Here is a 12948-nt window from a genome sequence, read left to right on the forward strand (position 1 = left end):
GGCAAGGACATGGATTGTCCCCTAGAGCCTCCAGAAAGGAACTCACCCTACTGACACCTGGATTTTACCCCAGTGAGACCCACTTCTGACCTACAAAACTGTGAGATAATAAATTTGTGTTGTCCTAAGCCACCCAGTTGGTGGTCATTTGTTACAGCAGCAACAGGAAATGAATACACCAGCTCTGTCCTAACACAGCCATGCTGTCAGAGGAAAAGCTGTCCTATGAAGTAAAAGCTTTACTCATTCTCCACAGTCTGAACTTTCTCAAGGAAGCTCCACCTTTTTGCCCACCCCCTAAATGTAAAGGAGAATCTAAGGTTTTAAAAAGAATAAAGATAGAGAAAATTGCACTGGGTAAGTTAAACCTCTTTCTCCTCTTACATGTGCTCACGAAGCGGATTAGCCATGCAGCCATATTTCAAAGAAATGGTAATGGAAGGAGTAGTGTTCAGCAATAACTTTTTTTTTTTGGCCATTTTTGATTAATGTTGAGGAGTACAGGATTTTGAATTTTCTAATAGACTCAGGGTAAATATTCTGCAAACAGAGACAATAATACAATTCACACTCTGCCCTGAGATTCAATCTAGTAGGTTAGGCCCTGAGCAGAAGGGAACAACAGTAGTTGATCATGACATCTGATGCCAAATCAAGTTGTTCAACCAAGGCCCCAGGGACTTAGGAACTATGGACTGAGGGCGTGCTAAAACTTGAGGAGGAGAGATAAGAATACTTGGTCCAGTGGTCAAAGGGGAAGAGGTTCTTCCACAGAACCAGGAGCTATGGCCAAATGAGGAACATCTCAATACAAAGGCTCTACTATCAGAGCTCAGTGGATGGGTCATGGGAAGCCTGGTGCTGGGCTATCGGACGCCATTTGGTTTGCAGCCTAATTAAATGACCCGGGCAGGACTCTGGTCATAAGACGTGGGCCCACACCCTACAGACTCTCCACATCCTGCTGAGTCACAGCAACCCCAGACAGGTCGTGGGGAGAACTGTCTCCCGCACTCACCGTCCTGCACGTCACGACTCGACATTTCACTTCCCGGGTGTTTCTCATCTTTTCTTCTATTTGTTCTTTTTTCACCAGGGGCTCAAAATAGTGTTCCTGCAGCTCAGCCTCGGCCTGGAATGACAAGATACCCAGAAGACCTTGTACCAAATCTGATATAGACTCAGGCAGCTGCTTAATAATAATCAAATCTGAACTGAATAGACAAGCTAACTTTATGAGGACATGGATCAATGAACCGCAACCCAAAAGACGGTAAGTAGAAACAAGCCCTTAATGGGCAAAAAGAGGGTATGAAAGCATTTGGTGATGTGCAAGACACTAAATACAAATTTAAACTACTGATGTGATTAACAGCATCATCAGGTCAAGTGCACCCCAGAAGGGAACTGTTTGCACTGTTCCAATATAGATTCAGCTCTGGGAGGTGCTGGATGCTTCCCCAGTGATGACGCCCATTCTATTCGATACTACTCTCCAGACCAAGCACTTGGCAGGAGCAATCCCTGCTTGTCTGGAACACAGGTAGGAGGTGTGAGGGCAGAGAGCTATTCAGGGCAGGATGCGGTCACAGCTCGAGTCAGTGCAGCTGCACCAGGCAAAAGGCGCAAGGTCTTTGGTGGCCACAAGAACCAAGGAACTCAGCTCTACAGTCTTTTGGGGTCTGCTTGAGCACCTCTCCTGACTGAGTTCAAGTCCAGTAGAAAGTTATATCATTGTCTTGTTAGTCCTTTGTTAATCAAAAGAAAGGCAGATCATTTGGCAAATTGGCACTAAGTGGGGGACATTTTGAAAATCTGTGGGAGCACTTTTTTTGTTATCCCAGTGACCATAACCTTTGCCACTGGCGGGGACCACGGACGCTACACGTTCTGCAGTGCACGGAACAGTCCCTACACATCAAAGGACTGTTCTCAACGTTCTACAGGGCATCCATGTGGATGAAACACCCGACTATAACCCTCAAACCTAACAGCTTTGTGTACAACACCACAATACTTGTGCATGGTTGTCACATACACTGACTGTTCCAAAAGCCCTGTGGATATGGAGAGACAACTGTGCTCTGATGTCTTCAAAAGTTTTAAAAAATAAACCACATTGTCAAAGAAATAGGCCCACGGTATTCAAGTTACTAAGAAGACACATCTACTGAGTCTTCATTGCTAGCTGCCTGATAAATCCACTCATATATACTTACAAATCCAAGCCTCTATTTTATTACTTCTTCAAGGGTAGTTGTGCCCATGTATTTTACATAATGAAATACATATTTTTATTACAAACATTTTCCTTTTTTCCTCTTTATATTACAGCTAGGATATTATATTGGTATTTTTGAAATTACTAGCTAGGTAATTTACATTATCCACAAATTTAATTTCAGGATAATAAGAGAACAATACAAGACACTTGTTATTAAAAAGGGGCATTGTGAGTGTTGGGTTGAGAACTACTGATTTAGAGCATTTACAGGGTCTATATAAAAATGTATGAATGGAAAAATCCCTTCCCATACTGCAAGGCAGAAAATAGTTGATAGTGGAGAGCCATTAAAACATAACTTCACAGCCATAACTACAGGTAAACTTTTTAAAGAGTTAATTAATCATTTAAAATTGAAGTATAGTTGACTTAACAATTTTATATTAGTGTTAGGTGTATAACACATTAATTCGACATTTTTATAGAATGTACTTTAATCAAAGTTATAAAATATTGACTGAAACATTTTATAATACTGAAGTCAATTTAAATAATGTTGAATGATATTCTTCAATGCAACAAAGGCAAAGCTAAAATCTATTAGCAATATTCCTGTTCTTCAAAACAAACTCAAACAAACTGACATACAACTAACACCTCGGCTGAGGAAACAGGAAGAGATTCTTAGCCCACGACAGAGCGCCCGAGTCTGAGGACATCTCTGTCACCCTTGACCTTCTGGGCTCTTTTTTACCTCTTTTAGGATCCCCCTGTGCCTCGATTTTGCTTTTAGAATTGTCTGAAAATCCTCAGATTCCAGGTAGGCAAGCTGTTCTCTCCTTTTTTTCCTGGCAGGCTCCAATTCATCCTCAGCTAGAGCAGAAAGAAAAAGAGTGAACAGAGGAACCTCAGAGGGCTGGCGGGTCTCGCCGACTCAGCTGCATCTCCCCCTACAAGACCCTTCAAACTGCATTTACCCCCACTTGGTATGAGCAAAGGATGGCTCTTAGAAGAACTGAGTTGAGAAGTACAAACTAGAATATGCAGGAGGGGATGGCAGACTTGACCACTAAATTAGAATCGTTTTCACCTTAAAATAAGAGCCAATTATGAAAATAGGTAACAACAACAACAAAATTCCTATTTACAAACTCATGTTAAAAGGACACTGCCAGCTTCAGAGTTTTAAAAATAAAAATAGGGCAATTTAAAACAAAGGAATTCTACTTCTTTCAAAACAAATCTTTATACTAATATGTATGTGCAAAGATCCAATGAGTAATCTCAAGTTTTCAAATTGTGCATAATTTCATTTTAATTTAATGTGACTATAAAAAACAATCAGTTCCAACTGCAGAAGTTCTACTTAGGTACTCTCCATATAGGTAAATGGAAATAAAATAATGACTTTTGATGTCAGGGAGGCTGGTCATGTTTTGGAACATTTCCTTTATAAGTAGTGTCTCTTTCCTACTGCTAAGTTTCCCATTCGCAGTACCTTGAGGAGAAAATGTGTTGTTCTTTTCTACGCGTTCCTTCACTTCCAGGACATCTTGGGGTTCCTTTAGCTTCTTAATGCTGTTTGGGTCTGTTTTTGTAAGAATCTGGCCTTTTGCCCTTAATTTGGTTATAGCAGCCAACTAAAAAAAAAGAAAAGAGAGGGAGATAAAAATCTAAAAGATGAGATAGGCGTCTGTAGCTCTGTACCCCTTTCCAGTGATTAACCAGTGAATTCTGGCTGTTCTCAAACATACATTAGCAAAATATATCTACATTTTACTTAGCATTATTAACACAATTATTAAAATTTCAAAGAATGGAAGACAGGTCTCTTAAGTTAGTAAACCAAATCTCAGCTTATTTAAATATCAATAGTTAAACTTCAGCGAATCCTTCAGCTAGTGTGTAGGCTTTGAGACCCACAGAGGAACCACACAAACATTTTGGAAGTTTGTTTCAGAATAGACAGATTAGGATAGAATTCCAGCCCTGCCACTTACTAGTTTATAACCTGACTTAATTGTTCAGCTTCAGTTTCTACATTTATAAAATGGGGATGACAGCACTAACCTACCTTTTAGGGTTGTGGTTTTAAGGATAAAATGAGACAATGCATGCCAAGCATGTACTTGTACATAGTAAACAGCATGTATGCACATATCACAGACACATAGTAACATATGTGCATAATCGCTATTATTACTGTAGGTACGGCTTTGGCTTGCAGCTAGCCTTTGCCCTTCATGTGGTTCTAGCTGCTAACTAGAAATAAAGAGAAGACAGGCTCAAGTCGAGGGCTCAGGGTGACTCAGGAAGAGGAGAGAGAGACCTTGCTGAGGAGGTGGGGTTCTGACCACCCCCAATTCCCACTTCAATCAGAGCAGCTTAGCTTTTATCTGTCTACAGACTGGGCTTCTGTGTAAGATTTCTTTTAAAGAAGGATTCTTTAAACCACTATTTGACAATTCAATTGCCTCAACAATTCCAAGAATGTTTCCCCCTAATACTAGGGTCTCCAGCTGTAAAACAGTATCTTCTTCTAGGTTATCTCCTGCAGCCTGACAAGAAATAGTGTGGAGACAGTAGCTAGTTCTCTTGGATTAAGTTAATGGCATTATGTTGATACCCATTATCATTTAAAATTCCTTTGACTCTAATTATCATGATCAATAAATAGGTATGAGGTGACTGTCTTTCCTGGTCACAGGTATATAAAGTTTGAAATATCAGCTGTGTCTCACAGAATACAAATTCAAGTGGTGAAGAAAAGAGATGCCAGTTACCTTTTTGGCTTCTGCTAACACACTCAGTTTTGGTCTTGGTGGTGGTGACTCATCAAAAAAGAGGACATCATCTCCTTCTGAGATGTCTCTTCCAAGCTTTGGCATCTGTGGGGCTGGGGCTCCTTTCAGCTTGGGGAACTCAGCCCCCGTTGGTGGAGACCAAGAAGGGGGCTGGCGAGAAGAGGATGGCACAGCTGGGCTCTCAACTTCACTCGCACTTTGGAGAAATCTTTAAAGAAACAGGCAGTCACAAACTATGCACACGAGCACAAAACATGCAGACTGGGAGACCGCAGGCAGGCCACCAGCTGATAAGCAGTCGTCAGTAAAATAATTTTCCCTTCTTGGTTATTAATTCAGATTAGTGCACAGTAAAAACAATACTAGTCTCACTAACTCTTAAGCTAACTGATTTTTCATTGAATAAGTGCGAATTGTTTCACCAGTTTAGAACTGATTACTATTTTTATCAACTGGCTTTCCAGTGGGTACAGACTATGGAGCACCTTCAGCCCTGAAGGCGAGCTGTGGACTGTATTCCTAGCCCTCTGGTTAGCTGAGATCCTTCAGGAATTCACTGAATCTCTCTGTATTTTGTTTCCTCTACTGGGAAGAGATAACACATCTGTTACATTTGGAAGTCCTAACAGAAAGGTGCTATAATTCACACAGTGATTATTTTATATATGGCTTTAAGGACTATTTAAAAACAACAAAGGTCAGAAATCATCTAGGCCAAACCTCTCATTGTAGGGATAAAGAAATTGAGGCCCAAGACCCCACTGCTCATTAAGTGACAGGCTCAGGACTAGTGACAGATAATCCTGGGCCAGTCTTCTCTTCCCTACCACATCCCCACTCCTGTAAGCTCCAGGCTGAGTTTGCAAATTGCCTAGCAGATCCTGCCCAAAGGTATGTTTTGTTTGGCCAGCAAAATTCTGAAAAACTTCAAACTAATGCCTTTAAACTGACGGGTGCTTTCTACTCCCTACAAGGTTCACAACTCCATATACATTTTTATGTCCATATATATACATTTACGTCACCTGTAGGCCCCTGATGAATACCTCTATAGATATCCCACCAGCACCTCAAACTAACCTGCCTGAGGCCAAATCCATTCTCTTACTTTTCCAAAGCATTTCCTCTTGACTCGTAATAGGCGTCCTTTTCCATGGAACTAGGTACCCTATAGGAGCCTAGATCTGGGACAGCATAATGGTTCAACACTGGAGTAGAACAGGTAGGTGTGAGTTCAAACTTGGCTCCACCACTTACTAACTCTCTGGTCTTCAGTTACATTAGTCATGAAACAAGGATAATAACACCTCGCAGATTACAGTAAGGACCGATGAGACGTGTGTACAGTGTAAAGCATGGTGGCTCAGTGCATGCTGGGTGACTGTAAACAGCAGCTCTTACTACCATCGGATAACTTGAGTTCAAGAGTCTTTGATTTGTTTACCTTCCACACCCATTTCCACTTGATTCTGCCTCTGAAATGACTCTCCATTCTCAGTGCTTCATTTTTATCACTGACCTGAACAAATGCAGAATCCACGCATTGGCCCAGCCTGTAATTAAAAACCTAACTGTGGCAAAACTGAGAAACGGGCACCAAACAGCTCAACGCCTACTTTCCCTTTTCACAAAACTGTCTTTATATGTTACTCCTTTCTCGTTTCCACAGTGATATTAATTACTGCAGCCTGTACCACCAGGTCTCAGGATTTACCAGCATAAGTCAGAAATACATAACTTTAAATGCTTTATAATTTTAAAGGTTATGTTAAAATTAATTTTTTAAAAACTTCCAAAGTTAAAAAGGTAGCCAACCACCCCAAATCCAAAGTCACACTTTTGAAATCTATTAAGACATCCTCAGAATTCCCGAGATGAGCTATCTAAACAGGGAACATTAAATCTGTGATTCCTACCGTTTCTGTATTTCTTCTGATTTCTTTTTCCGCATCTCTAACATATGCTGCTTCTGTTGCTTCAAGAGGGCTGATGCCGAGATAGACTGGAAAGCAGGTTTCGGGCTCCCCATGACCCCTAAAACACAAGCCACAGGCTGAGGGGGTTCTGAGAAGCTGTGGGGACCCACGCGTAGACACTAGAGCAGGTACACGCTGACTCTACCTGATGACTTGACTTTGGCTAAATGATGTTTCAAGTTTCTGGCTCCAGATGTAGGCAAGTCCATCAGTTCCCTGAACTCCTCAGAGCAAGACAAGCTCTTCTGGGGTATTCCTGGAATATACAAATATCAGCGTTAAAGGATTCAAAATTCAGAGTATTTTATGTCATGTGACTTATCCCTTTTTAAACTCTTTCATAAGTTTAGTTATTTGTAAATGAAGTAGATGGAATATCAAGAGAAAAGAGAATCTTTCACCTCTAACCTCAGACCAGTAGGACTGCAAGGGTAAGACAAATGTATCTTATTTTTGAAAAATGATTAGAATACTAATACCTGCGGGGTCATTTCATACACTATTCCTGGAATATGCACTATGCATAAGGATCCATGCTAGACCTTGACCACTGTTATGAACAGAGCCCCAAGGTCAGGGTGGGGGTGGCATTCTCCGACCTAGACCTGTTTTAATGAAAGATAACCGACGAGTTTGACTAGGAACCTGATACTACTGATTCTAGTGCTGGACACTAAGAGTTAGACCCAGATACATCAAGACATTTTATTTTATTTTATTTTTTATTTTTTTGGCTGCGTTGGGTCTTCGTTGCACACTGGCTTTCTCTAGTTGCAGTGAGCAGGGGCTACTCTTCGTTGCGGTGTGCGGGCTTCTCATGGCTGTGGCTTCTCTTGTTGTGGAGCATGGGCTCTAGGTGTGCGGGCTTCAGTAGCTGTCGCGCACGGGCTCTAGAGCACAGGCTCAGCAGTTGTGGCGCACGGGCTCTAGAGCACAGGCTCAGTAGTTGAGGCGCACGGGTTTAGTTGCTCCATGGCATGTGGGGTCTTCCCGGACCAGGGAACGAACCTGTGTCCCCTGCATTGGCAGGCAGATTCTTAACCACTGCACCATCAGGGAAGTCCCCATCAAGACATTTTAAAAAGCTAAGACACAGCCAAGATTAATATGCTGTTTTTTCTTAAGATGCTGCCAACCAAGCTTGGTTCGTTCAGCTGAGGCCCCATCACTCACCAAGTGTAACTTAGTGTTAGGATCTAACCAGCTTCAACCCTGAAGACTACATGTTTAAACCGGAGAAAGAAAAATAGTATCTAGAAACAAAGTTACCGAGTTTTTGTTGAGTTTCCTGAAGGATCAAGTCTGCGCCCTTAACCACCAGATTAGTCAGAGTGGTTTGAATCTTCTTTTTAGGTGCGACAGCAGCTGCACTGAAATGACAAGAGTCACCCCCTCAAAAAAGGAAAATCACTGAACTTCAACGCTCTGTGAGGTAAAGAAGGCGCAGAAGTAGTCATTTATTACAAACTGTCAACGTTTCTCAAATCACCACGTAAGTAGACTTTCTTAATATCGTGGCCCTACAGCATAACTGGTGTGTGCATTACGTCACAGATATAAAACAACAGGTGACCTACAAATTTGACTGAAGGCCATTCTGGAAGAGCAAGTTGGCAAAAGAAATAAAAAATATGCCAACACTTTGATCAAGTAGACTAGGACTTATCAAGTAGTTTAGGATTTACCTAAGACCTATACAAAAATTCAGGATATTAACGGAAGCTTTGTTTGTATTGTTAAAAGTTGGAAATGCTATAAATGTTTATCCATGGAGAATTATTTAAATTATCACAGAGCCATGTAAAAGAACACCATGTAGCCACTAAAAATAATGCCATAAGTGAATGTTCCACAAAGAAAAATTCATTATTTTATGTGGGAAAAAAGAATGTTGGCAAAGTATAGGTATATTATGATCTCATTTTATACTATTAAAACTTTATACATTTCAGAAAAAAGGACCCCCAGAACCATATATACCAAAACTAACAGTTATTATCTAGGTGGTGGAATTACAGATGGTTTTTACTGTCTCCTTTTGGCTAAACTGTACATACATTTTTAAAAAATAACATATGTGTATTGCTTTTTGCAACTTGGTAAAATACAGAAATTATTTTAAATCTTAAAAATGTGCTTGATATCACAAAATATACAGGAAGTGAGAGTCCTCTAGCCCAATTTCTGTTGGATCGAGGACAAAATCTGTTTTGTTCTTGGACGAAGTGTAGCTCCCTTGAGCCAGGTCCCCACCTGCCGCATCCTCAGCCGTACTTTCTAGAGAACAGGGACGAGGCCATGGATCATATACTCAGCGACTCCAGGGAGAGGATGAGATCCCCAGAGGAGAGGCCAGGCATGCCAGCCTCACCCTCCCCCCGTGAGGCTCCTCTGCATATTCACTCGCTAAATTCAGTGTGGGTTCCGCAAGGTCAGCAACCTCACACTAACAGTCGTGAGGGAAATGATCTCAAGTATGTCAACACTGTGATTAACACTTTTAACGGCCGATCAGACCTGACAAAGCTGCACTATTCACATTAGAAGCCAAAGAGGAAGTGTGGGTTCCCTGTTAAAGACCATCATGACCTGACTTAGTTTCTCTGCCTTCTGAGTGCTTTCCTCTCTTCCCGGGAATGAAAGAGGCCCTCAGCCATCTTGTTCCAGGCAGCACGTTATGAAAGATAAAACCTGTACAAGTCTTCCAGGACTGGGACAGAAACGTACAACCACTGGGTTTACTCTTAAAAGAAGACAAGCAAGACCCCTGACCCCAAAGAAGCCCTGAGAATGTCTCACATTGAGGCTGCATACGAGGCCGAAGAAACTCCTCCGTAGTAAAAACCATCCTGACACAGCCTTTCTTTCAGGCTGATGCCTTTGCGGGCGAACTTCTTGGGAATTCGGCCGCCGGAGAAGGTGGACTGCAGGTCGGCCCGCCTGGCACTGAGCTTCTTGTACTGGGCCTGGATGTGATACTGACAGTACTCACAGTCATTCTGTAAAAAGGAAGAGCGGCTCATCAGCGTTAGGGAGACAGGCCGGGGACAACGTTAATAGACACAGCTCCTTTCTCCCAGTCTCACAGAGGGCTATTCTGCAGGCAGAAGCCTCCCTGCTGACCTCTGAGACCATTCTCAACACACAGGTAAGCAGCAACTTAGAAGTTCTTTTCCTAGGTAAGGATGGGGGGGCGGGGATAAATTGGGAGATTGGGATTGACATATACACACTACTATATATAAAATAGATAACTATAAGGACCTACTGTATAGCACAGGGAACTCTACTCAATACTCTGTAATGGCCTATATGGGAAAAGAAGCTAAAAAAGAGTGGATATATGTATTGATACATGTATAACTGATTCACTTTGCTGTACACCTGAAACCAACACAACACTGTAAATCAACTCTACGCCAATAAAAATTAAAAACAAAAAGTGGGGTTGGGGGGAGAAGTTCTTCCCCTAAACTCCCCAGAACAAACTACTTGGGTGAAAGAAAAAGTGGCATCATTCACTGCCTTTGCCCTCTTTCTACAATGGAAGTAAAATCAGCTTCTAGGATGAACCTTGAAAAGGTTATGCTAGGGACTTCCCTGGTGGCACACTGGTTAAGAATCCGTCTGCCAGTGCAGGGGACATGGGTTCGAGCCCTGGTCTGGGAAGATCCCACATGCCACGGAGCAACTAAGCCCGTGTGCCACAACTACTGAGCCTGCGCTCTAGAGCCCGAGAGCCACAAATACTGAGCCCGCGTGCTGCAACTACTGAAGCCCACGCGCCTAGAGCCCGTGCTCCGTGACAAGAGAAGCCACGGCAATGAGAAGCCCGTGCACCGCAACAAAGAGTAGCCCCTGCTCTCTGCAACTAGAGAAAGCCCGCGGGCAGCAACAAAGACCCAACGCAGCCAAAAATAAAATAAATAAATAAATTTATTAAAAAAAAAAAGAAAGAAAAGGTTATGCCAAGCGAAAGAAGTCAGACACAAAGGTCCCATGTTGTATGATTCCTTTTATGGCATATATCCAGAGACAGAAAGCAGATTACAGGTCACCAGGGAAGTGATTACTTAATAGGTAGAGGGTGTTTTTATGGGGTGATGAAAAGGTTTGGAAGTTAGAAGAAGCTGGTGGTTGCACAACAAAGCAAATACACTAAATATTGCTGACGTGTACATTTTAAAATCGTCAATTATACATAATGTGAATTTTACCTCAATAAAAGTTAAAAAATAAAACAAAATCAGTTTCTAGTGAGGTTTTCTGTTTCTCTGGTTGACTCTTGGACGCATGCTACCCTTTCAGTGAAAGGAACAAAGAGAAACTCTGAAGTATTATCCTATTGGGTGAACCTCAGAGATGGTGGCAGTGGCAGTTTAAGTGATTTGTCAAGTACTCCCCCTGAGACCTCTTTTTCCAACTATCTCCCTCCTTCCTATGTCCTGCTCACTAGTTCATCTGTTAGACAAGAATGAGGGAAATAGGGCTTCCCTGGTGGCACAGTGGTTAAGAATCCACCCGCCAATGCAGGGGACATGGGTTCGAGCCCTGGTCCAGGAAGATCCCACATGCTGCAGAGCAACTAAGTCTGTGCGCCACAACTACTGAGCCTGCGCTCTAGAGCCCGCAAGCCACAACTACTGAGCCCACGTGCCACAACTACTGAAGCCCACTTGCCTAGAGCCCGTGCTCCGCAACAAGAGAAGCCCCTGCAACGAGAAGCCCGCGCACCACAACGAAGAGCAGCCCTCGCTCGCCGCAGCTAGAGGAAACCCCGCGCAGCAATGAAGACCCAACTAAGCCAAAAATAAAATAAAAATAAATAAATTTAAAAAAAAAAGAATGAGGGAAATAAAAAGAGATGAAACCAAAATCTGTCATTTAATCCTTTCAAAGAGCTCTAAGAAGTACCCCTTAGATGGATAGTATCCACTGGGATGGCTGTGATCAAAGACAGACAATAACAAGTGTTGGCCGGGATGTGGAGAAACTAGAACACTTACATACTGCTGGGGAGAATGTAAAAGTCACTTTGGAAACCAGTTTGGTGGTTCCTCAAAAGCCTAAACATAGAGTTACCGTAAGACCCAGCAATTCCATCCTAGGCATATATATACCCGAGGGAACTGAAGATGGACAGCCACACAAAAACCTGTACATGAATGTTTACAGCAGCATTATCCGTAACAGTCATATGCGAAACAACCCAAATGTCCATCAACCAATGAATGGATAAAAAAAGTGTGGTCATCAATGAAATATTATTCAACCATAAAAAGGAATGAAGTGCTAATAAATGGCTTTGTAGCATGGATATAGCACAGATGAATCTTAAAAGCATTATGCTAAGTGAAAGAAGCCAGACACAAAAGGCACATATTATACAATTCCATTGTATGAAATGTCCACAATAGGCAAATCTATAGAGACAGAAAGTAGATTAGTGGCTGCCAGGACTTGTGGGGAGAGAAGAATGGGGAATGACTGCTAATGGATATGGGTTTTTTGGAAGGGTACTGAAAATGTTCTGAAACTACATAGTGGTGATGGCTGCACAACTCTCTGAATATATTAAAAATTACTAAATTGTGCACTTCAGAATTGTGAATTGTCTGGTATGTGAATTCTATCTCAATAAAGCTTTTATTTTTTTAAAAAGAAAGCTCTAAGAAAAGGTATAATAGAGTTAAGTATTGACTGAAATAAGGTTTCAGTGTATTTCATCATTAGTGTTTAATCTCCGGCACTAGAAAGAATTGAGGGCAAATTAAAATTCTATCTTTCTTATACCTCCTAGTCAGCTAGCAATAAAAGATCACTTTCTTAAGAGGTTAAATCTTTCCCCCACCCTCAGCTTTGTAAACTGGCCATTATTAACCATACATTCAATTTTCTCACTTTGATGCTTCCTGTTATGTAGGAAACTCAGTTCCAAACAGGT

At 41.8% G+C, this 12948-nt stretch overlaps 1 protein-coding gene across 5 annotated transcripts in view; it reads right to left on the bottom strand.

The window, feature by feature from the left end:
* MCM10 (minichromosome maintenance 10 replication initiation factor) overlaps positions 1-12948 on the bottom strand; it is a 41481-nt gene that overhangs the window by 11171 nt on the left and 17362 nt on the right. For all 5 annotated transcript variants that reach the window (XM_057544420.1, XM_057544419.1, XM_057544422.1 and 2 more), the window contains exons 10-17: positions 9804-10003; positions 8274-8374; positions 7150-7260; positions 6945-7062; positions 5008-5236; positions 3723-3864; positions 2979-3097; positions 1019-1132 (exon numbers count right to left, since the gene is read on the bottom strand). In XM_057544420.1, the coding sequence (XP_057400403.1) occupies positions 1019-1132; positions 2979-3097; positions 3723-3864; positions 5008-5236; positions 6945-7062; positions 7150-7260; positions 8274-8374; positions 9804-10003 (1134 nt within the window). The remainder of the gene's footprint in view (positions 1-1018; positions 1133-2978; positions 3098-3722; positions 3865-5007; positions 5237-6944; positions 7063-7149; positions 7261-8273; positions 8375-9803; positions 10004-12948) is intronic.

This window comes from Balaenoptera acutorostrata, chromosome 3 (genome assembly GCF_949987535.1).
Source record: "Balaenoptera acutorostrata chromosome 3, mBalAcu1.1, whole genome shotgun sequence".
In the NCBI taxonomy this organism is placed as follows: domain Eukaryota; kingdom Metazoa; phylum Chordata; class Mammalia; order Artiodactyla; family Balaenopteridae; genus Balaenoptera; species Balaenoptera acutorostrata.